This window comes from Periplaneta americana, chromosome 3, assembly GCF_040183065.1.
Source record: "Periplaneta americana isolate PAMFEO1 chromosome 3, P.americana_PAMFEO1_priV1, whole genome shotgun sequence".
NCBI classification, from domain to species: Eukaryota; Metazoa; Arthropoda; class Insecta; order Blattodea; family Blattidae; genus Periplaneta; species Periplaneta americana.
Window position 1 is genome coordinate 206,260,765 of NC_091119.1, and position 26,833 is coordinate 206,287,597.

General features: G+C 37.4%; 1 protein-coding gene across 1 annotated transcript; it reads left to right on the forward strand.

Annotated features, from left to right (window-relative positions):
• The first annotated feature begins 3,355 nt into the window (after positions 1–3,355).
• LOC138697180 (uncharacterized) lies at positions 3,356–25,326 on the forward strand. Its single transcript, XM_069822747.1, has 9 exons — positions 3,356–3,456; positions 9,208–9,341; positions 15,046–15,127; positions 15,211–15,257; positions 15,542–15,577; positions 17,948–18,083; positions 20,978–21,060; positions 22,893–22,920; positions 25,191–25,326. The coding sequence occupies exons 1-9, from the start codon at positions 3,375–3,377 to the stop codon at positions 25,268–25,270; spliced, it is 708 nt and encodes a 235-aa protein (XP_069678848.1). The 5' UTR covers positions 3,356–3,374; the 3' UTR covers positions 25,271–25,326.
• The last annotated feature ends 1,507 nt before the right edge of the window (positions 25,327–26,833 follow it).

Here is a 26,833-nt window from a genome sequence, read left to right on the forward strand (position 1 = left end):
CTGTATCTTAAATTTAAAACAAAATGTATTTTCAAACTTCTATAATACCCATTCGAAATAACACGTATTTTCTATTTCCTCAAACAGACCGTTTACCTTTAATTCTCTGAATGTCATTGGCTTCGACATAACAGTTTCTTCGTCCGTCTTCCTGTCATTAGTTGTGGCCACTTTCTTAGTACACACGACTGTCCCTGAGCTCTTGCAGCTTGAACTTTGTGTACGTTGTATCTGCAACCTTACTCACGCACACGACACAAGTCCCCAAGTTCCGAGCTTTGGTCATCACAGCATAGATCAATGTACAGATCTTAACTCTGCTTCTGTGCAACGTCACATTTGCGATGAGGAGTAAAGGAGACGGCAAAAAGGTCATGATTTTTAACACGTTGACTCCTACGACTAAGATAAGCCATTTGAAATTGAACAGTCACTGACCGGCAGAGATGAAATATAATATCTGTAGAACACTGAGGTAACGTTAAGTGGGCCTATGGGTGCGTTTTTGTTTTGCTGAACTTCAAGGCAATGCTGGAGGTGTGCTGCGGACAAGAAAGATTGGGCGAGACCTGTAGGAGAGGCCAGGGTACTTAATGGAGAATGGAGAGTGTAAATCTAAGCAATGCTAACTCATTTAGGGTGCTATTCATAGATATTTCGCTAGCCCGCGCTACGAGCGTGCTAAACTAGCCCCGGCTATCGACTGGTTACTTGTACAGGATTCATATCATATCTTATCGCTAACACTGGTTTATGAATACGAAAAACGTTAGTTCGCTGATCATCCACCGGAAGCCCGCGCTAAGAATGTCTATGAATATGGCCCTTTAAGTTTGTCTGGCTGTAGCCTGTATATATTTTCGTTTGATTTATTTTATTTATAGTTTAATTTTTCTATTATTTGATTTGTATTTCTGGTGATGTGAAAGAGAAGAACTGACGGCCTTAACTACGCCAAAATAAATAAATAAATACGTAAATAAATAAATAAATAAATAAACAAATAAATAAATACACACGCATACAAATTTAAAAACATTTGAACGTATGGCACATGATGAAATGTTTTCTTTCGCTGCCTCACCTACAGTAGTTTTAAATTGAGTTTATCTTTTCAGGCATTTGGCTAAGAGGTTCATTAATTCATCTAAATGATACTAAGAGATTTCAACTTTATGGACGAGGAAATCTTAGTAAAGACAATTCGTTTTGGTTGTCTGTAATTGAGTTTCTGAGATTTCCGAAAAGTCTAACAACCAGTTTAATTAAAAAAAAAAAGAAGCAAATAGGACAACCCGGGCAACGCCGGGTACTTTCAGCTAGTAAACAATAAAAAAGCCTTCTGCGGAAAATACCCTGTCCCTGTTTAGATTAAAAAATATTAGAAAGGATAAATTATTTTACATATCTCGGATACACATTATCTTTTTCCGATGAAGTAGACATTTCACAGAAAATTTCTAAATACACCAAAGCAATGGGAATAATTAACACCATTATGAAACCTTCCCTAGTACAAAGGCATACTCGAATTCGCCTTTACAAGACCTTGGCGAGACCTGTACTTTGTTACGGCAGTGAGACACGGACATTGAGGAAGAAAGACGAAAGCAGAATAACGGCTAATGAAATGGAATTTATGAGATATACAGCGGGATATACGAAATGGGATCACAAACGCAATGAAGATGTAATGGAAGAATTACAACTAGAACCTGTAATTAACCACGTAAAACATTATCAGAACAACTGGATAAATCATCTGCATCCCATGCATAGAGATAGAATCCCAAAAGTCATGCTCCGCTATCGTTCAAACGGGAAGAGATCTCTCGGTCGTCCAAAGAAGTGCTGGATTGAAAATTCAACTGTGAGATCGTAACAGGCCATTTGGCCTAATACTTGAAGGGAAGAAGAAGAAGAAGATGATGATGAAGATGAAGAAGAAGAAGAAGAAGAAGAAACAATAAAAAAGTAGAAACTTGAACGAAATGAATAGAAAGAAAGAATCTCGCAAGCGATATTATTGAATACATGTAAAAGTATGAAATAAGTGACGGTAGATTTTTATGTTGCATGAGGTAGAGCCCGGACGAGAAGTTATGGCACCAGCGCGAGGGACAAATTTTAGTTCGTTTCCTTGGACTCGCCCTCACACTCAACTGGAGGGGTGTTGGGTTAGTTGGTTACTAGCATTCCGAGTGTTCAGATCGTTCAGCTACTACCGCTATTGCTAATACTGAAAACATTGTCCTTCTGACCGCCCTCATTATGGTATTGTCTAACGTGTGAAATCATAGAGTAGTTCATAGTCAAGGACATGAAATAGAATACAATGTACGGAAATTCATGTCAGAAGAGGCTGTAAATGAAATACCAATTCCATTGAAAAGCGTGTGGTGTGTGCAAGAATATTGGCTGCCACTGGTATTTCAAAGCGAACCTTGGAAAGAATCGGGAAATAAGGGAAAAATATTGATGCAGGAACAGCAGATTCTTTCTCCAGTCCGGAAATATCACAGCCGAAGAAGAAGATTGTTGCAGGTGTAGACAGTTTTGATGAGAAAGTCATAAGACTCATCTATAATTTCTACGCTACGCATAAGCGGAGGCCGACTCTGTAATCGCTTCTTCCAAGAATGGATATCAGTGTATGATTAGTGAAGAAAGTAGAGAACAATTACATTGAATTTGAGCACGTGATGGACAGTATTTTTTAGAACATCTCCATAAACTTAGGGACATCGGATTCTAGCACAAATCAAACGTCTGATTCGGACTGAGAATAAGAATATAAAGATGGAATAGCGGGCGTAATTCCATTAAGTATCTTCGGACTCTTGAGTAGGAAAGTGGTGATACTAAGGTAAGACGAATGTTTTTAGAAAGAGATTAAACGGATATGCCTCCCGCTCTGAGCTTGAGAACCGTAACCCAAACAACCCCCACTCCTCTACCCTGCTGGGCGGCAATTTAAAACTTCGCGCAGGTTGATGCCATAACATCTCGTCTCAGCTCTATGTATAGGTATTTCAGCTCTGTGTACACAGCAATGACATATCCTGTAATTTCTGACCCAAAGAAACATCATATCTATTCTAATTCGTTTTTAACTCGATGTTGTGCATATATCAAATGTAATTTTCCTTCAATTCTAAACCCATTAAGGACTTTTTGCAACATAATGTCGCTCTTTTCCTTTATATGCAAGCTATTTACGGAATATATTTTACAATTTATGCAATTCCAAAAGATCAATAGATTATTATTCTCCGCTCCGTTATGTGTTACATTAAATGCAAATTGACTAGCAAAACCAGGAAATAAGCACTGGGCCGCAATCCTAGGCTATTATTTGTATAACAGCAGGGCCGATGGCAAGTCTGGAGTTCCTTCCTATGGTCGTAGTCGCTGCAGTCCAAGTGTTCGGATTCTCTGCAGACAACATGCCAGAAAGTAAGTATGAAATACTAAAGATAACAAACAGCAACTCATCAATATGCGAGGCATAACAGAATTTTTACCCAGTAAAATATCGTTTTTAGCGAAAATACATGTTATCAGTTTGATATTAAAAAAGTCATTTTTTTACGTTAAGACTGTAGGCGTACAACCATTAACTTAGCTCTTGGAAGAGGTTTGTTCATATTTCGTATAAAGGAGAAATGACTCGGCATCGGGTGTGTAATTGCATATATAGTTCTAAATCTGCGGTAAACTAAGGGAAGTTAGCTTTCCTAGTTAAGTAGCATACGTAGAACACAGTACAACCTTAGACCAGGCCTGCACAAGGTTTGCGCTCTCCGAGCCGGCTCACAACTCATGAGCGGAATGCAGATATTAGCTGCGCTCTGTATAAGGATGGACTGGAAGAAGGGGTGATCTCGTACAAAATGTAGGCCTAACAAAAGGAAGTAGACCCTACTATAACGAGTGCTTATGAAATGAATTCCCGTTCAGTGTTTGCAAAACTATCTTGGACTATTATTAATTAATAAAGAAATATTTATTTTACGGAAATAATAGAAATTCTACAGCTACTTAAATGTACAATATCATTTTGTTATATTTTTATTTATCAGCACATCAAAACGAGATTTTATCAGTTACAGATGTTTGATGTCTGCCTTTATTAAAGTTGATTACAGAAAACAGTTGCTCACAAGTATAAATGTTGAGCCAAACATAGCAATCATTTTCACAGCCAGCCTGTGTAGTCGTGGATATTATTGCTAATGTTTAGTCTTGTAAAACTCAACCAGGCTAGTAGTATTATTCAAACTATCTTTAGCCCTTAGGCCACATTGAAGATCAATAAGTTCGAGCTGTAAATCGTTAAATGTTAAATGTTATGTTCCGTCTTTTAGATTCCTCCATACTGTACTGTAGCAGTAGGTAAGCAACGTGAAACAGTTACTGAGAATAGGCCTACACACTGCACTCCACTAGATAACTGAGTGGTCGTTTCCCTCTCCTCTACCCATAGCAAGTCTATGTCATTCTGATGTATCTTCCTCTCCGTTTCGGCGAGCGGTAAACACGGCTCTCCCGCTCCGAAGGAGCGCGCGCGCTCGTTGAGCGTTGTTTGTGCAGGCCTGTCCTAGACACACAATTGTTCTACCAGTTGCATAAACAACAGGCAATGTTATTTATTAATGCTAGTATATAAAGCAGATTCCGTGGTCTAGCCGGCGGCGTTCGTGACTACAAATGATGAGATCCCGGGTTCGATTCTCGTTCTAAGCTGAGTGTACACAAATTAAGAATTTCTACAGGCAGGAACACTTCAGTGTTGAACAGTGTTCAAGTAAAGGTTCTAAGAACGTGTTCTAGGTCTGAAATGTGGAAACTGTACAATAAACATCGTGTACAAGAAGTGAGTCAAATGCAAATGTTGCGTATCGATTACCACAAATGGTAAATAGATTATTTAAATAATTACTTAAAAATATAAGTAAATCAACTGGAATCTAAATTCAAAATTATAATACAGTTAATTTTAACATTAAGTCTAATTATATAGCAGAGATTGAAAATAAAATAAAACCTACTTTAACAATTAAAATTATAGAATTAAACGCTTCTGTTCCTACTCAAAGCATCATGTCTAACAATTTCAATTTTTAACGTTAACATTTCATTTTTAATTAAATGAAATTAAAGATTAATCAATATAATTAATTTATATGTTTTTCCTGTAGAAACTCTTAATGGACGAGTCCACACCTGTGGAGTAACGGCTAGCGCGTCTGGCCGCGAAACCAGATGGCCCGGGTTCGATTTCCGATCGGGGAAAGTTACCTGGTTGAGGTTTTTCCGGGGTTTTCCCTCAAACCAATATGAGCAAATGCTGGGTAACTTTCGGTGTTGGACCCCGGACTCATTTCACCGGCATTATCACCTTCGTCTCATTCAGACGCTAAATAATATATATTTACAGTTTACAATTTTTTCAACGCCTTTCTAACAATATTACATTGATTAATACCAACACTCATAAAAGTAGAGGCTTCGTATTAAATTTGAACCTGTTTTTACAGTCTACAGTCCTTTCGACGCTTTTCTAACGGTATTACATAGTATATTGTGTGTATTTATTTACACTGCAAGTGGGCAAGCACCCGGTGGCAGTGGTATATACAATATTAACAATACACAGTTAAAATGATAAGCTATACACAATAAAATTTACAATACATAATACAATTTACAACACATATACAATTTTATGCACAATACAATAAGAATACACAATACAATTTAACACAATAATAATAAAACATAAAATAAAACACCTAATTTTACAACACAACCTACATAATTATGTATAGGTCCTACATAAGTTTTAATAGTCTTTCACTTTACTCTCATCTCATTCCCTGTAGTGGCACTATGACGCATTTCACTGACACTTTAGCACACATTTCACTGACACTCTGTAACACATTTCACTGACACTATAGAACACATTTCTAAGATGTTGATAAATCGTCGTAAAATAACCTACTAAAAAAAAAAATATGTATCCAAAGTATTGTAATACTGTACAGGGTTATATCCAATACATCGTTTCTTGATCACTTACCAATAGTAGGTTTTGTATTGTATGTGGTACAGTTAAATGTATGTACCTTCAGGAAAGTTCTGTACAAATCGGCTGTTATCACGTTTTGGTATTTATATTCAGTTTCTACAATAATTATAGTGTGTCATTACGTTATTATACAGTATATTATATTTATACTTGTTTCTATTTTCTATTTCATTATGCACAGGTTGTAACTTTAATAATGGCAACTATTTACAGTATTTATTATTAATATACAAGTGATACATCTGTGAAACTTCTACAGTCCTTCAATGTAGTAACCAGCATTGTCTACAACTCGTTGCCAGCGATGTGGAAGTCGTAGTATCCCTGTAGCAGCTCCTGTTCCGTTGATGTTTCTGATGGATCGCCCTACTGCCTACAGAATATCGGGAACAGTCCGGAATCGAACGTCACGAAGTGGTTTCTTCATCTTTGGGATTAAGTCATAATCACAGGGGCTTAAGTCCGGTGAATGTGATGGATGGAAAAGCACTTCCCACCCCCAGCGACGGTACAAATCAGCTACAGGGTGGGCCGTGTGCACCCCTGAGTTATCCTGCAAAATTATGGGAGGGTTCTGGAAAACGTGTGGGCGCTTTCTTCGCAACGCTAGTCTCAGATTATGCTAAAAAAATGACGGAAAAACTGTGCATTAACATTCAGACAAGATCGCTGTTCCTGCTTTGTGAACATGGCGAAACACAACCGCTTAGAGCTGTAACTAACAGGAGGCAAACTTCAACTCTCCACAGCGCATGCGTTGTGAGTCGGACGGAAGAGTCCTTTTAGGGGGGAGGAGGGGAGGCATAGACTAACATGTGGTAGAAGTGGCAACAATGTGAGTCGGACGGAAGAGTCCTTTTAGGGGGGAGGAGGGGAGGCATAGACTAACATGTGGTAGAAGTGGCAACAATGTGAGTCGGACGGAAGAGTCCTTTTAGGGGGGAGGAGGGCAGACATAGACTAACATGTGGTAGAAGTGACAACAATGTGAGTCGGACGGAAGAGTCCTTTTAGGGGGGAGGAGGGCAGACATAGACTAACATGTGGTAGAAGTGGCAACAATGTGAGTCGGACGGAAGAGTCCTTTTAGGGGGGAGGAGGGCAGACATAGACTAACATGTGGTAGAAGTGGCAACAATGTGAGTCGGACGGAAGAGTCCTTTTAGGGGGGAGGAGGGGAGGCATAGACTAACATGTGGTAGAAGTGGCAACAATGTGAGTCGGACGGAAGAGTCCTTTTAGGGGGGAGGAGGGCAGACATAGACTAACATGTGGTAGAAGTGGCAACAATGTGAGTCGGACGGAAGAGTCCTTTTAGGGGGGAGGAGGGCAGACATAGACTAACATGTGGTAGAAGTGGCAACAATGTGAGTCGGACGGAAGAGTCCTTTTAGGGGGGAGGAGGGGAGGCATAGACTAACATGTGGTAGAAGTGGCAACAATGTGAGTCGGACGGAAGAGTCCTTTTAGGGGGGAGGAGGGCAGACATAGACTAACATGTGGTAGAAGTGACAACAATGTGAGTCGGACGGAAGAGTCCTTTTAGGGGGGAGGAGGGCAGACATAGACTAACATGTGGTAGAAGTGGCAACAATGTGAGTCGGACGGAATAGTCCTTTTAGGGGGGAGGAGGGCAGACATAGACTAACATGTGGTAGAAGTGGCAACAATGTGAGTCGGACGGAAGAGTCCTTTTAGGGGGGAGGAGGGGAGGCATAGACTAACATGTGGTAGAAGTGGCAACAATGTGAGTCGGACGGAAGAGTCCTTTTAGGGGGGAGGAGGGCAGACAGACTAACATGTGGTAGAAGTGGCAACAATGTGAGTCGGACGGAAGAGTCCTTTTAGGGGGGAGGAGGGCAGACATAGACTAACATGTGGTAGAAGTGGCAACAATGTGAGTCGGACGGAAGAGTCCTTTTAGGGGGGAGGAGGGGAGGCATAGACTAACATGTGGTAGAAGTGGCAACAATGTGAGTCGGACGGAAGAGTCCTTTTAGGGGGGAGGAGGGCAGACATAGACTAACATGTGGTAGAAGTGGCAACAATGTGAGTCGGACGGAAGAGTCCTTTTAGGGGGGAGGAGGGCAGTCATAGACTAACATGTGGTAGAAGTGACAACAATGTGAGTCGGACGGAAGAGTCCTTTAGGGGGGAGGAGGGGAGGCATAGACTAACATGTGGTAGAAGTGACAACAATGTGAGTCGGACGGAAGAGTCCTTTAGGGGGGAGGAGGGGAGGCATAGACTAACATGTGGCAGAAGTGACAACAATTAACTCCGTCTCGTTTCGCTTTTACAGCAGTGTTGCCACTATTGAAGTTACACACGTATGTTTTTATTAAATCATTCGCTGTGGTTTGCTTCTGGTCGTTGCCACTGCCCCATGTTGGTCAAATCCCTATTCACTTTCAACATCTGACTCGATAGACGTACCCAGTATGAATGAATGAATGAAGCCACTGTGTTCCATGAAGGGCTAGGGCTGCTACAGGAGAGGAAGCTCGGTTGGTGTGGTTCACATGATGAGCTATTCCACGTGAACAATATTCACATTCACATTCACTATGTGAGATACACTAGAGTTTGTCAAATTCTAGTTCTATATGAGTTTGTTCACTATCTGTCTCCACTCGTTCCTGTTGCGGGCGATGGTTGACCAGTTCCCTCCCAGCTGCTGCTTGAATGTACCTGCCCATCTTCTGCCTTGTGTTCTCCTTCCTATGTGCGGGTCCCAGATGCCTTGTTGCTGCCTTGCTACATGACCACCCCACCTCCACTTCGTTATGAGGGCTTTTTCTGTGATGTTCTTAGAAGCTGTAGCCTAATTTTCTGCAGTGCCGTGTTGGAGACCTTGTCTTTCAGTGAAACGCCAACTATCTTCCTCTCCATTTTCCTTTGGCATATTTCGATGTTCGTCTTTTGCCTCTCTGTGAGGGCCCAGGTTTGGCAGCCGTATGTTAGCACCGGGAATACACAGGAGTTAAGAGCCTCTAGTCTGAGTCTGCGGTTTATGGACCTGTCAAGGAGTATAAACTTTAGCGCCCAGTTTGTTTTTTTTCATAACTGTACCTCCATCGAAACTTGTCATGAATATTTCTTCTGCATTGCAGGAAGTTCCTCGGCCCTTGATCTGGATCTTCCCGGTCTGAGAGAAGCCCTCGTGTCTTCAGCGGCCGGATCCATCCGTTATAACGCAGCTCATTGGCGGCGAATACGACGTGACGTCGAACTCCACGAATACCCGGTACATCTGCTAGTACATTTCTTAAAGCGCTTCCTCTTCTCTTCCATTTTAAACAAAAGCTCTCTTGCTTAATATGATTGCTGTAGGATAATCTACTATGCACGGAGATTGCTTGTGAGTTAGAGGGGAATAATTCTGGCATGTGCTTGAATGCAGAGTGGTTCACAAGTTTGGTGCAAAATTTCGGGAAATGATTGCTGGCAATATTCTATTTCGTGAAATAAGTTTATATCCACTTGTGTCTTATTTCAAACCTTCATAAAATTATAATAATTATGGCGACAATAATTATTTCTTTTCGGAAAATACAGTAAAAATATATTCACAGTAATAGATTATTGCTTTTGTGCGAGATCGTGCGTATTTGCTTGTTTCCGCACAGAACCAATACGCGGTAAGTGTGAAATACCACATTCAGTATTCCCAACGTAACACACACAACAATTTCCCTCTTCTTACCGCTTAAGCGCGACATTCATTTTATTGCTTTAGGCTTTTAACATATTATTTTTAGAGACGTTTAACATAGTAATAATTATAAATTGGAAACTTACCACTGCAATTTCACCTAAATTGCAATGTTAATTATTGTTTTTAAATATTTGCAAAAATTAAGTAAAGTCTACTACTCCACGAAACTTATTGCATTCCTGATACAAGTAACATTAAGGAAGCCGTGAAAAAATCAACAAGATTCCAGATGCCGATGTTATTACTGCAATATGTTATATAAATAATATTGTTAAAATATTAAAATGAAAAATGAATCATTACATAACCTTACCGTTTGTTTTAAGTTCGCATTTATAGACTGGGAAAAAAAAAAGACAGACGTATATCACGGCCTGCTGGAGTATAGTAAATACAGAAAACATTTTATAGCAACAATGTTGAAGAATGATATTTGGTGTTCCGAAGTTGCCGTCATTAAACAGAAACCAACATGGAGATTTCATTGCAACTAATTAGAAATTCGTCTTTCAGGTATGTAATAAACGATCTTCGCACAAAATAATGTACGATACACGAGCGGTATGTTTGTTTTCATGTTCTCGGAAATTAAAAAAGCTCAACTACGTTTCGCTTTTTCAATCTTTTCCTCGACCGTGAAAACGTCAACATACCGCTCTTGTAACGTATATTACTATTACATTTATCAAAGTGATACATTTCTTTTTTTTTTGGGTTATTTTACGACGCTGTATCAACATCTAGGTTATTTAGCGTCTGGATGAAATGAAGGTGATAATGCCGGTGAAATGAGTCCGGGGTCCAGCACCGAAAGTTACCCAGCATTTGCTTGTATTGGGTTAAGGGAAAACCCCGGAAAAAACCTCAACCAGATAACTTGCCCCGACTGGGATTCGAACCCGGGCCACCTGGTTCCGCGGCCAGAGCGCTGACCGTTACTCCACAGGTGTGGACGATACATTTCTTAACTAATCTGTATTTGAAGGGTGTTTTCGAAGATGCCTCTCTCAGCTGCAATGCAACGCATCGCACGTATATGAACTGAGCTCGTAGCCTGCCGTAGCTATTTCTCCCCGATTTCGTGCGCAGCGTTCACTTGAAAATCTAAACGGTATCTTGAACGCACTGTTTAACTGTCAAACTGCGATGAACGACTGATAGGAATTCAAGTCATTTGAACCTTAAGGAGAAGAAGGAAATAACGTGCACCACAAACAATCCTGAGAAGTTGAAGTCCTCGATTTCAGAGCGTTGTGACGTCATAGCAGGACACCTCTGCAAGTAAAACAGAGGCACGCGGGGTTCACAGTCGAACGCTTAAATAAATTAAAAAAAAAAGCGGTTGTAACTCTGTAACCACTGCGAATAGGGCACATGTAAATATGAACTTTTTTTCATGCCTATGATCTCCATAATCACGTCTTGAAGTTATGTACGAAATTCCTGGATCACCCTGCACAGTGGCAGTTCGCAGTATTGGGTCAAATACAAACATACATTACATATACAGGGTGCTCTGAAATTCTCCTTACAAACTTCTAGAACTTGTTAAGGGGACTGAGTAGATAATATTTTGAATTGGAACCCATGTCCGGAAACGTACCGTTTCCGTGCTACAGCCATTTGAATGCAAGCACTGCCTGAACGTACGTCACGTGTCTCAACAAGTAGTAGCTTCGCGATTCGTCCGCCTGCAGCGTTACATGATGAGGGGTGCTTACGCCAGATCATGTGATGTCAATTGACGTTTATCCTAGCTCTCGGTTCAGCATGACGACGCATCTCCTCACTCTTCACTTGCTGTTCGGGAACATCTGGACCGGCGATTCGAACAAAGATGGATAGGCCGAGGTGGTCCAATTGAATGGCCTCCACGATCACCGGATTTGACTCCATTGGACTTTTTCTTTTGGGGTCGTATGAAGAGTTTGGTTTGTGAGGCTCCTGTAGAGACACCAGAAGATCTGGTGGCACGAGTTGTGGTCGCTGCAGGAGAAATTGCAGATACACCAGGTGTGATAGAGTGCGTTTACCAAAATATCATTTGTAGGTACAATGCATGCAACGAAGTTGGTGGTCGCCACATCGAACCGCATTTGTAGTGGATTTGAGTGTTAACCATCATTTGAAAAGGACAAAAACAGTTTAAGTTGAATTGTAAACAAAAGCGTTTGTAACAAACGGTTCAGTTTCCATTTTGTTTCTTTGTTTATTAATGAGTTGAATTGTAAAACAAGTGATGTACTGGGTCACGCCTCATAATAAAATAAATTACTTGTAAAAGTGGTCGCGTTAAAAACATGTTTTCAAACGTCTGTAGCACGGAAACGGTACGTTTCCGGATATGGGTTCCAATTCAAAATATTATCTACTCAGTCCCCTTAACAAGTCCTAGATGTTTGTAAGGGGAATTTTGAGCACCCTGTATTGACGTGGGCTTCCGCGGCTACTGTATTCAGTTTCCGGGCTTGTGCCGCGTCGTCTGAGTTGCTAGAGTTGAACCCAGCAGCAATTATAAATACTCCCCTTGGATCACAGATAGCATATTTCATGCGACGAGAATTTCATGCACTATAAAATCCCAAAATATGTATGCATTCATACACGATCAAGCTCACTGATTTACTATGTGATGTCAAATGAAAGCTAGATGTAAGGACTTGACAAATGTTCAACTTTTGAAATCTTTGCCAAAAAAATAAATATCCGAAGCTTCGTTCTTTCGCTTGCCCTGTTGAAGCCATGTTCGCTACGACTTACGCTTGTGAAAAATTGTTTTCAACAATGAAAATAGTAGAAACCAAATTTAGATCTCGACTGACAGACAAATACCTTCGTGATTAACTACGACCGGCAGTAAGTGACATAATTCCTGATTTTGAAACTCTGTCGCAGAGACTTTCTGAAGACAGTTAATTTTAGGTTGTGATAATGTGTCCAATGTTTCCTTATTCATTTCTTTCTTCGCTACACGTACTAAACATTTGTTTGTAACCTTATACTTATACAATTATATTTAAGTGCTTGACGTAGGGAAAATGAAAATCCGTTAGTAAGTCAGACAGTTGCTTCACTTCACCTTCGGGAGTCCGCCTCCCTCCATAGGTGCTATGTATGTTGCAGGTTACACAGTGGCTCGGCGCACGATCACATTTTCGCCACTGCTGACTTTAAGAAATAATCGAAAGCAAAAGCAATGCTTTCTTCAGGTCCGCCTAGTGCAGTGGCCGGCAGATGCTGCAGTTGTGACGTAAGAGCCAGTCAGATCGCAAGAGCTTGGGAGAGCGAGCAGTTGAGTCTGTCTACAGTATGTCACCCAATTACAGACACGAATAAGTATGTACAAATATTAGAAGAATTGAGTCAGGAATTTGATTGCAGATTTCAAGAGTTTGCAAATCTTCAATCTGATATTTCCATATTTGCGACATTTTCAGTGAATATTGACAGTGTTCCATCATCATTGCAACTGGAAGTCATTGATTTGCAAAATGATATTGAAATGAAAGACCGCTTTGAAAACAAAAGGATCTATCTACATTTTATAGAAGATTTCCCCAGGCAAGATTCCCTCGATTGCATAGATTTGCTGCTAATATTCGGATCTACGTATGTATGTGAACAGTTCTTTTCTTGTATGAAGATCTGCAAACCACAACATAGAAACCACCTGTCTGATCTGAACTTGAAACATATTCTTCGCTTGTGTGTTAGCCAGATTATGACTCCAAATATTGCAAAATTAGTGCGCGAAAAAAGAGGGAAAAAATCTCGACAAAGCGTTTAGCTTGGGCACAGTAGTGGCACAAAGTGATGGTGTGTTTCAAAAGTTGAAATATACTTTGCATACTACTCACCAAAATAGGGCCTATGTAGTTTAATCTGTATATTATGTAGAGAAATGTGCGTTAAAAACATTTGAACTGTTTTCAAGTTTCCGAGTAGACAAAGTGTTGTAGTACTGCTTAAAGTATTTATTTATATGTTTGTATGTTTATAGCAGTTTCGGAATTTCATTTATATATGCAAACGCTTCTGCAAGTGGCTGTATTATGAGTTTCATGTTATTGTGAGTACATTAAATTTGATTACAAACCAAAATATTTTGTTACATTGATTTATCAAGGTTGTAATACAGTTTTGTTTTCGTACAAATGTATTGTAATTATGCTGTTCCCATACTATCTCACAAGAATGGATCGCGCTCTGTCTGTGCATAGACGCCGCACCAGCACTGTTTAGATGAATCTTCTCTCCACGCTGTGCTCAGTATGCAGAGATTGCAGAGCAAAGAGCAAGGCGGCTACGTCGTATGACGTCACAGAGCACGGAACATGCCGGTCGCTGGCCTAGTGGATGATGGTTTCAGTTTAGTATTGCAGCTTACTTTCCACAACTTAAAGCGACATCTGAGTAAGAAGCATTGTGGGTGTTGGTTAGAGCAACATAAGTGAACTGCTTTAGCGTAGCGGGATATTTGTCAACGTAAATGAAGATCAATTCTAGAATAGTGGATATTATTTACCACGAAGCTAAGACATATACATCTCCTTCATTCTCTCAAAATAAAAAAAAAAAGTTCCTTCATCTTGCCAATATCATTATTAACTTATTTACAACAATCTAACGTTCCGAAACCCTCGGTTTCAACTCCTCGCGAAGGGATAGTTGTCATATAAAGACAAAAATTCTCGAGATGAACTTTCAAGCTTGTAACTTGTGATTTAATGGCTCAAAAACCAAGGCATGCCTACACCGTTTCGGGATAAAAGGCGACTCAACGTGTTCATGCCTTCAAGATGCACAAACGGCAGATCACCTAATATACTCGTGTGTCAAATTGAATAAACAAAGAGATATACTGAAGAAGGGAATATATATCGAAATCTAGATAGATGGCCAGTGTCACATGAGAAACTATTGTTAAAACACTATAAGGAATTCAGAAATGTTGTTCAATCAATAGATTTCACATCACTGTAAATATTGTAAATAATGAAAATACTACTCTACTTAAAATTAGTATTAGTATTAGTATTCAGTAGTAGTAGTTAGATATGTTAAAATAATTTATAAGTAATTCACGACCTTTATTAAGTCAACAGACTTCACGGCAGTGTATTATATTGTAAATAGTGAAAATACTACTCCAGTTAAAATAGTATTCGCATTAATAATTTTAAATAATTCATAAGAGTTATTATTTCAATGCTTTATATTCAATTTAATCCAGTTGTGCTGTGGAGATTACAACCCAATTTTCATGAAGAAGGAATCAGAGGTTGCCAGCGAATGTTGGTATTTGATGGAAAACAGTAAGTTCCTTATTTCAATAATTTAACAAATCATTTGAAAAATATGTATGCTAAAGAGAAGTTATATTAATATATAATTTCAGGAAAGTTCGAAGGCGATGAGTCGAAGAAAGCCATGGAAGAATACTTCGTAAGTACTCATTTTTGTAAATTTAATTAAAGAATCATGTTGTTCAAGAAATAAGAAACTGATTGGCACAGATTAGTATAATTCTTGTTTGTGAATCCAGTCACAGTTTGAACAAAGGGTACTACCTAACAATAAAACTTTGCTTTCATCTAATCGTTTACGCATATTTTATCAAACCAGTTGCAACTAAACACTTTGATGTTAAGAGAATAATGAGGAGGAATTTCTCAAGTATCAGCATTTCATGTCATAAAGCACTAACATTGTAAAAATTCATGTTTCAGTGTTTTCACGAATGTATGTACAAGAAACAAGGCATGGTGAGTTTGAGTAAATAAATTAAGTAATTTTCTTCTTATTCTTCTCCTTCTTCTAATTTTGTGTCCTATTGCTCTTTGAGTTTGTATTCCTAGTTCGGATTTCCGGTGTAACTTTCGATATATCAATATCCAATTTTTGTAAGTGCCCACTAGGTAGTCCTACCACCATCCGTTGAACAGACTTATGCATGTTCCAATTCAGGATATTTCTACGCATAGAAAATCACGTGAACTTGGGAGCCAATATGTTTGTCAGCATCTCAAGTTAAATTGGTTAATTTTTAGTATGATTTTTATTGTAATCGTAATTGTAAATGTAATATTAATTTTAATTGTAATTTTAATTGTATATTAATATTGTAGGTTTAATTCCCTGATAGGGGGTGAAGAGAAGTCCTAATACTAACTTTTAAAGATATCCCATTTGTAATTTTGAAGACTGATTAAGAAAACTGTACTAGACAGCGAACATACAATAATTGTAATAAAATAATTTAGAAAAATGTTTCGAAGAAACTGAAAACAGAGATGCACAAATCCCAGTTTTGCTCATAAACTTTTGGAAGAATTAAAAACGATTTTTTTCACAGTCTACAGACATCTCATTTTTGCAAATAGAATTCTTCTCCTACATTAATTTGAGAATGGGATATTTCTTTCTTTAAATTTCAATAAGTATGTACAATCTTTTTCGGGAATATAAATTATATTTTGTGGGAGTAGATACATTTTGAAAAAAAGAAAAAACTGAATTTTAAGCAATTTTAAAAATTAGAAAACTATAAAACTGATAAGGCGGCCGGGTAGTCCAGTTGGTAGAGCAGCTGGCTACGGACTGGAAGGTCCGGGGTTCGAACCCAGGTGGTGACAGGATTTTTTCTCGTTGCCAAACTTTCAGAACGGCCCCGAGGTTCACTCAGCCTCATATAAAATTGAGTACCGGGTCTTTTCCGGGGGTAAAGGCGGTCAGAGCGTGGTGCTGACCATACCACCTCATTCTAGTGCCGAGGTCATGGAAAGCATGGGTCTCTACCTCCATGCCCCCCCAAGTGCCTTCATGGCATGTTACGGGGATACCTTTACCTTTTTTTATAAAACTGATAAGCTTACTAACGAAACTTTGGGGATATTAATAATGATTGGTTGCTGTACGCAAATTTCTAGCTTAAAACTGCATAAAATAGAAATTTCACTCACTTCATCACTTAAGCATTTGTTGTGAAGTATGATGACAAAAAAGTGGACACGAGTTAAATTTAGACGAAAAATAAGCAAACAACAACCAACCAGGGTGATCTTGGAACGCTTACTTACTTACTTACTTACTTTCTGGTTTTTAAGGAACCCGGAGGTTCATTGCCGCCCTCACATAAGCCCGCCATTGGTCCCTATCCTGAGCAAGATTAATCCAGTCTCTACCATCATATCCCACCTCCCTCAAATCCGTTTTAATATTATCTTCCCATCTACGTCTCGGCTTCCCCAAGGTCTTATTCCCTCCGGCCTCCCAACTATGATCATGGAACGATAACAAGAAAAATCTAATTTCTTGAAATTTAGGTCTCCAAGTCTGCAAAATAAAAATCTTTATATCTGTTCATATGAATATTGTAAAGTATATAGCCTATAATCCAAGAGAATTTAGCACAACACATAGACTAAGACACGTTGCTGACTCTTACTTACAAATGGCTTTTAAGGAACCCGAAGGTTCATTGCCGCCCTCACATAAGCCCGCCAGCGGTCCCTATCCTGTGCAAGATTAATCCAGTCTCTATCATCATACCCCACCTCCCTCAGATCCATTTTAATATTATCCTCCCATCTACGTCTCGGCCTCCCTAAAGGTCTTTTTCCCTCCGGTCTCCCAACTAACACTCTATATGCATTTCTGGATTCGCCCATACGTGCTACATGCCCTGCCCATCTCAAACGTCTGGATTTAATGTTCCTAATTATGTCAGGTGAAGAATACAATGCGTGCAGTTCTGTGTTGTGTAACTTTCTCCATTCTCCTGTAACTTCATCCCGCTTAGCCCCAAATATTTTCCTTAGCACCTTATTCTCAAACACCCTGAACCTATGTTCCTCTCTCAGAGTGAGAGTCCAAGTTTCACAACCATACAGAAGAACCGGTAATATAACTGTTTTATAAATTCTAACTTTCAGATTTTTCGACAGCAGACTGGATGATAAGAGCTTCTCAACCGAATAATAACACGCATTTCCCATATTTATTCTGCATTTAATTTCCTCCCGAGTGTCATTTATATTTGTTACTGTACGTTGCTGACTCTACTTAGAATAAAAGCAACTGAAAAATGTTTAAGATCAGCCGTGTGTCAAAAACTTCACATTGTTTATTTTCAGTGCGACAGCAACGGAAACGTGAAACACGCAGATTTCAAGGATTACTGCGGGAATTACTACAATGAGACAGAATTGAATGTCATGGCGGTTAAAATTTGCGATGGAATCGGCGCTTCTGTGAACATCCGCGCGAAATGTTAGTTACGCATTTTACAACTTCTGATTACTTTGCTCATTACGATAAAATTCTGTATAGTTATACTGTGGTGGAAGATGTAGGCCTACTTTCAGTTAAGGTGTCCTTATTTTTAAAGACTCCTCTTTATGTATGCAAACATATCTTTTTTTTTTGTTATTTAACGACGCTGTATCAACTACGAGGTTATTTAGTATCGATGAGATTGGTGATAGCGAGATGGCATTTGGCAAGATGAGGCCGAGGATTCGCCATAGATTACCTTACTGTCGGAAAAAACCCAACCAGGTAATCTGCCCAACCGGGAATCGAACCCGCGCCCAAGCGCAACTTCTGACCGGCAGGCAAGCGTCTTAATCGACTGAGCCACGCCGGTGCCTTGCATACATATCTCCTAGCTTAGTTTCCTCATGAGTGATCCATTATTGGTTTCACTTATGAAGTTCAAACCTGTCTTTGGACAGTTGACTGAACAACAATAACAACAAAGGAAGAGCAACAATTCACACTTACACAAAGAATTCTCAAATCTTAACGTACCTTAAGCCATACGCGCTTGTGGAATACCCTACCCAGTGACATCAGAGACTGTCGGAATTTAACAGTGTTCAAAAACAAACATAGTAAGCATTTTCTTACTGCATAGAGTGCAATGCAGTAAACTGGGTATTCTGATTTATTGGAAATGTTTCGAATTGTTCCGCTTTACATTTGTACAGTCAGCTACTTAGGGCTACTTCTAGATATTTAATCATTTTTCTTAATCACTAACACATTAGGTAAACAATATACTGTATTAGTTACTTTTTGTGCCTATTGTGATCCCACCTACCTACTAGTATATATATTATTTCTCACATTCTTTTTGCATTTGTGCTTTTTGTACTGTATCAGTAATTTTACTTCTATTTCTTATGCCTTTCTCCTCTATGCATTTGTTTCTTGTATATATATATATATATATATATATATATATATATATATATATATATATATATATATTTGTATTCTGGTGGTGTGGTAGAGAAGGTCTGATGGCTTGAACTCCGCCAGCTTAAATAAATAAATAAATAAACAAATAAATGAGTAAATAAATAAATAAATAACTAAATAAATAAGTAAGTAAATAAGTAAATAACTAAATAAATAAGTAAATAAGTAAATAATTAAATAAGTAAATAAATAAGTAACTAAATAAATAACTAAATAAATAAGTAAGTAAATAAATAACTAAATAAATAAGTAAATAACTAAATAAATAAGTAAATGAGTTAATCAGTAAGTAAATAAATAATTAATCAAATAAACAAACAAATAAACACATAAATAAATAATGAAATAAACAAATAAATAAGTAAATGAATAAGTAATTAAATAAATAAATAAGTAAAAAACTAAATAAATAAGTAAATAAAATAAATAAGTAAATAACTAAATAAATAAGTAAATGAGTAAATAAATAAATAACTAAATAAATAAATAAAATAAAAAAGTAAATAAATAAATAAATAAATGAGTAAGTAAATAAATAAATAACTAAATAAATAAGTAAATAATTAAATAAGTAAATAAATAAATAACAAAATAAATAAATAAAATAAAAAAGTAAATAACTAAATGAATAAGTAAATGAGTTAATAAGTAAGTAAATAAATAAATAATGAAATAAACAAAGAAATAAACAGATAAATAAATAATTAAATAAACAAATAAATAAGTAAATGAATAAATAATTAAATAAATAAATAAGTAAAAAACTAAATAAATAAGTAAATAAAATAAATAAGTGAATAACTAAATAAATACGTTAATGAGTAAATAAATAAGTAAATAAGTAAATAAATAAACAATCAAATAAGCAAAAAAATAAACACATAAATAAATAATGAAATAAACAAATAAATAAGTAAATAAATAAATAATTAAATAAATAAGTAAATAAATAAATAAATAAAACAATAAATAAATAACTAAATAAATAAGTAAATAAATAAATAGCTAAATAAATAAGTAAATAAATAAATAAATATTTAAATTAATAAAGAAATAAATAACTAAATAAATAACAAAATAAATAACTAAATATATAATTAATTAAATGAATAAATAACTAAATAAATAAATAAGTAAATAACTAAATAAATAAGTAAATAAGTAAATAAATAAATTATAAATAAGTAAATAAATAATTAAACAAAGAAATAAGTAAATAAATAAGTATACAAAAAAGACTTCAAAATTGTCTACTGGATGTCTGAAATCTCGAGCCAAAATAATACAGATTAAAGAGAATTCCAAATTGAGTGCTTTTAGATTGGAAACCAATGTTCGGAAATGCCTATTTTAGGCGTCAGAAATATTGAACGGTAAAACTGTCTACCGTATCGACGTTTAGGGGCCAATCTTGTAAAAAAATAAGGCAATCGCCACAGGTAATAATGTGGATCATTCAGACGGGATGGCAGGAAATAGGTTCCTTGTAGGCGATCCTGTATAATTCCTTTTAATCGTTGTGGTGACCAGACAGGAGGGTGGTATATGAATTTTCGTCACTCTAGACATGGCTACCACGGCTGTAGAAAACAAATCACAGGTAAAACAGGTCTCATCTGTGAATAGTACAAACTGTAGGAAGTTCGGTACAGTAGCACGGTGCTGGATAAACCATTGACAGAACTGAACTCTGGGTTCGAAATCACTTGGATTGTGACTGGCGTGTAACTCTCTGTATCCCTCAAAGCATGCATTTCATGTACGAGTTACAGTCCCATATTACTTTAAATCCATTTATGATGCCTTAAACGTCATTACGAACTACAATAAGCAAGCCCATATTGCAGAACAGATATTTGTGAAACTGTAATAACAAGGCATACGAATCCGTGTTTTTCCAGATCTCAAGAACCAAATGCGTATAGAGCTGTGTAGCCCAGCAGCCGCCGTAGCCGAACTTATGCACGTCAAAAGTATGCTATTAGTAAGTACCAGCCAGAATAAGTTTGCACGAATGAGGTAAATTGCCTTCAGCCAGTGTTTTACGTTCCTTATCATTGATATAATTATAATGATGCAAAAATTATCCAGATTTCTCCTCCTGTAGACCACAGCTAGAACGTGGAATTCAGGTTTCATCTTCGACTTTTAGCAATCGTAGTAGTAGTGATAGCAGTAGTAGTAGCAGTAGTAGTAGTAGTACTAGTAGTAGTAGTAGTAGCAGTAGCAATAGCAGTAGTAGTAGTAGTACTAGCAGTAGTAGTAGCAGTAGTACTAGCAGTAGTAGTAGCAGTAGTACTAGCAGCAGCAGTAGTAGTAGTAGTAGCAGTAATAGTAATAGTAGCAGTAGTAGTAGTACTAGCTGTAGTAGTAGCAGTAGTATTAGCAGTAGTAGTAGCAGTAGCAATAGCAGTAGTAGTAGCAGTAGTAGTAGTAGTACTAGCAGTAGTAGTAGCAGTAGCAGTAGTAGTAGTAACAGTGGTAGTAGTAGTAGCACCAGTAGCAGCAGTAGTAATAGTAGCAGTAGTAGTAGCACCAGTAGCAGCAGTAGTAGCAGCAGCAGTAGTAGTAGTAGTAGCAGCAGTAGTGTAGTACCAGTAGCAGTAGTAGTACCAGCAGTAGTAGTAGTAGCAGCAGCAGCAGCAGCAGCAGTAGTAGCAGCAGCAGTAGCAGCAGCAGCAGCAGTAGTAGTAGCAGCAGCAGCAGTAGTAGCAGCAGCAGTAGTAGTAGTAGGAGTAGTAGTAGTAGTAGCAGTAGCAGCAGTAGCAGCAGTAGTACTAGCAGTAGTAGTAGTAGTAGTAGTAGTAGCAGTAGTAGTAGCAGTATTACTAGTAGTAGCAGTAGCAGTAGTAGTAGTAGCAGTAGTAATAGTAGCAGTAGTAGTAGCAGTAGTAGTAGCACCAGTAGCAGTAGTAGTAGCAGTAGTAGTAGCACCAGTAGCAGTAGTAGTAGCACCAGTAGCAGTAGTAGCAGCACCAGTAGCAGTAGTAGTAGCAGTAGTAGTAACACCAGTAGCAGTAGTAGTAGCAGTAGTAGTAGCACCAGTAGCAGTAGTAGTAGTAACACCAATAGTAGTAGTAGCAGTAGTAGTAGCACCAGTAGCAGTAGTAGTAGCACCAGTAGCAGTAGTAGTAGCAGTAGTAGTAGCACCAGTAGCAGTAGTAGTAGCACCAGTAGTAGTAGTAGTAGCAGTAGTAGTAGTAGTAGCACCAGTAGCAGTAGTAATAGTAGCAGCACCAGTAGCAGTAGTAATAGTAGCAGTAGTAATAGTAGCAGTAGTAGTAGCACCAGTAGCAGTAGTAGTAGCACCAGTAGCAGCAGTAGTAGCACCAGTAGCAATAGTAATAGTAGCAGTAGTAATAGCACCAGTAGCAGTAGTAATAGTAGCAGTAGTAATAGTAGCAGTAGTAATAGTAGCAGTAGTAGTAGTAGCAGTAGTAGTAGCACCAGTAGCAGTAGTAGTAGCAGTAGTAGTAGGACCAGTAGCAGTAGTAGCAGTAGTAGTAGCACCAGTAGCAGTAGTAGTAGTAATAGTAGCAGTAGTAGTAGCACCAGTAGCAGTAGTAGTAGCAGTAGTAGCAGTAGTAGTAGCACCAGTAGCAGTGGTAATAGTAGCAATAGTAGTAGTAGCAGTAGTAGTAGCACCAGTAGCAGTAGTAGTAGCACCAGTAGCAGTAGTAGCAGTAGTAGTAGCACCAGTAGCAGTAGTAGTAGTAGTGGCATTAGTAGTAGTAATAATAATAATAATAATAATAATAATAATAATAATAATAATAACTGAATTAATTTATATCCTTTCTGTTTTTTTTTTTGCAGGACTGTCCTTCAGTACACTTGAAGACAAGTAAGTTTGAAACAATGATATTCTATGCAATATTAATTAAGATTTATTTTCATTTTAAGTAATATTTTATTAAAATTAAAGCAATTACGAAAAAGCCGGGTTTTTCAGAACCCACTGCTGTGGAAACGGAAACTAAGAGCAATTGTGTGGAAAATTTCGTGAACTTTTCAATGCTACACTGAGTACAAAGATGCAGTTTTTTTCTAAATTACAGAATAATTTATTCACAATGTATCCTGGCCTAATTAAAAATATTCCAAAACAACAGTGACTCGCAGAACTATTTTATGATTCATATTTATAACATCACATATTCCAGGATCAGTTTTTGCTTTCAAATTAAATTACTTCGACGAAGTGAATATTGTAGGCTGTTTATCCGATTAAAATACAATGAAGTTCTGCGTTTATTGAAAGAATTTCTATATTCCTGAACGTATCTGATTAAATTCCATGAGATAATGTTGTTAACATTCACACTTCTTGATGTAAGTGTTGACGCAATGTTTTTCAACTTCAGTAACTTAAATAGAACTTTCAGCATAATAATGCATCTACAATTTTTTCTTTCTGGCTTACTCTTCTTAGCATCATCTTTATCCAACTCATACACCACAACGTGTAGGCGAGGAGATTAATTTGGTCGTACACTAGACATCACACAAATTCACAGTTTCAGCACTACATTGAGCACAATTTCCAAAGTGGAATTAATTTCAAGATGCATTTTCACAAACTTACATACACACCACAATATTGTCTACAAGACAAAATTCAGAATGGTCCATAACGTAGCAGCAAGTTGTGATGAATTCAACTATTTGTACCGCAATGATTTTGAGTACTGATGAAAAACTATGATTTTAATGATGTACGGCAGGAATGCTCATTCTCTGACTCCCGATTACGTTCTGTAATCGCAACCTTCGAATGTAGAGCGTGCTGTTCCTCGTTCGAAGCTCGACGAATGACTGCGGAAGGCAGTTCAAGTACTTAGTAATCGCACGAACAGTGAGGGACAATGACAGTCAAAACCTTCTGTAAGCAAATGATCATTCCCTACAGTGTGGGAAGAAGACTATTTTTGTTGTGAAAACGTAAACTGTTTACTATGTTGTAAGGTATTGTCAGGAATACTACTGAGCAACATAAAACTTTATACGCTCTGCCATACAGAACATGCCGAAGTGACAGGGAAGCTGTTTTCTGTAATATGTATTCATATATCAACATTATTATTATTATTATTATTATTATTATTATTATTATTATTATTATCATTATTATTATTATTACTATTATTGTTATTGTGGTGATTTTATTCCAACAGAAATAAATGTTATGATAAAATAATTTTTCAGGGGTGCAACGTGCACTACAGTTTCAAGAATTGAAAGCACTTCATGATACACCAAACATTGAAGAGAGTCAAACAATCCAGAGTCTACGTTTAGGAGCAAATGTAGTATGTTGTGAATTAGCTAAGGCATTAAAAACCCTTCACGGATGGTGAACTTGTAAAGAAATCTATGGTGCCCGAACAAAATATAGTTAATTACATCTCATTACTCGAACAGCTCAAATGTGAATTCACAGAACACCGATTTAATGATTTTAGACGTATGGAAAGTGATATTAATCTTTTTGTTAATCCTTTCATATTAAATTGAGTAGACTACAATCTGTGAGAGTGCAGTTCCAGGACGAGTTAATTGATTTACAAAGTAACGTAGAATTCAGAACTAAATGCGGAGAATATGACTCGCCAAGCATAGAAGTATTCAAAAATGAACAAAACGCAATATCTCAAGATGAGCTTATTCGCTGTCACTCGAAATATGTGTGCAAAATATTATTTTCGAGAATGAAGGTTGCTAAATCCAAAAATCCAAACATAGATCCCGATTAACAGATGAGAATCTTTTGTGCATTGCAGTAAATTCGTTGGAAAGAGATTTCCAATTCCTTGCAGAAAAGAATAGGCCTACACATGTTGAATGTGGCATACGAAAATAACATTATCTATGATATAATAATATTATAACTGTATAAAATATAATAAATAATGTAATAACTGAATATTTCCTTTTTTCAAATTCAGTTTATTATCCGTATTTGTAAGACAGTGAGAGCGATGACACGGGCGGTGCTGCAATGTAGTTGCGGAGCCCAGTCCGTACACTGTGTGTGTTATGCAGTGCAGCATCATCCGTGTAATCGGAGCTCTTACAATTTTGAGCATACCTGATGTACAGTGTTTTATTTTGCAGGTCCGGAATGCGTAAACTTCAAGGATGAAGTTGACGAGATCGCGCGGTTGTGTAAGAATAACTTCACCTCAGAATCATGATAACACAGATATAATGTGAAGAAAAATTGCTTTTAAAAGTCAAATATATTACAGAAGGTGCAAGAAATACAATCAACTGCTTATTCCTTTACAACATTACATCGTTTCCACAAGTCCTATTTCGCTCACCTCCTCCTATGCTTCTACACGCTTTGACACGGAAAATGGTCGCTCTTCTGCAGCATAAATTGGTCTGAGTGTCTTTTCGGTTAACGCGAGATTCACACGAGGAATTATTCGACGATGAAGTCAAGTCGTAGCGATGATGTATCTGTAAGTCTCAGGAATCTTCTATGCCACATCATTAAATTTAGGAATGCAGTTATATTGTCAGACTCCAAAGCAGCTATTCTATCAATAGTCTCTAAACACACACCTTCATCTCAAACAGCAGAAATAACTAAAATGCTCTCTCAATTAATATCACTCAATAAAAGAATTGTATTCCAATGGATACCATCCCATTGTGGAATCCTGGGAAACGAGAATGCGGATGCTTTAGCAAAGAAGGGCAGCACTGCTACTTACAGACCTGTTACTAAATCTACGTATTACTCTGTGAAAAGATTTATTAAATCTACATACTTAGACTTCAACAAACAAAATTTGATAACACAATCTCAAGGGAAAAAATGGAACTCTCTGCATCATAATCCACAGTTAATTCCCGATTTACCACGAAAATCGTCTGTAGCTGCATTTAGATTGGCAACAGGCCATGATTGTTTGGCCAAACACCTGCATAGAATTGGAATATATCAGTCCCCTAACTGCCCATTGTGCAACTCAAACCAAGAAATGGATTCGGAACACCTCAAAATCTGTGTTTCAGTGGCTGACCATGATAATATCTTTGAAAAATATTGGAGTGCAAGAGGTCAAATGACTTTGTTGTCAAACGCCTGGCATTAGAAAACAACAACATGTCAAGAAACGACATATTCCTTACCAAGCCTTTACGGTTAGCAATAGAGGTCTTTCTTCTCGTTATAAAGTCCGGGAGATAATATAGAGATAAACTGTGGTATTGTTAGTTAGACCGTGAAAAAATACATTAATAATGTACCCAATATTGTATTCGATTACTAATAAAAGATAGCCAATCTAGTATTTTTAAGGTAACTTTTCTATTCAGCAGCTAAAAATTAACAAGGGAATGTACTTTTAATTTCCGAAGCAAAACATAAGCTAAAATTTGTTGTGGAGTGTTATTCATATTTAATTATAATATTTTCTAGTTACGAATGCTACCCGCAATAATACTGTAAATAAATACCTAGGCTATACAAGAAAAATACAAACCGATTTCTGGAGAACTGACGCTAAATATAGAACATCCAGGGGCCTACTCCACAAAGGTGTGGTGTTGCACATTACAAGTAAATTCTCTAGTAAGTAGTAAAAGTACTAGAATTTCTGTTCCACAGAAGTCTTTTGTACAATAGTACTTTACCACTCCCTACTTACAAATTACCAATGAAGTTTCATGATTGTGTTCCACAAAAGTATGCCTACTAGTATTTGTAACTTTCTAGTGAATTGTCAAGTATTCTCTACCAATGA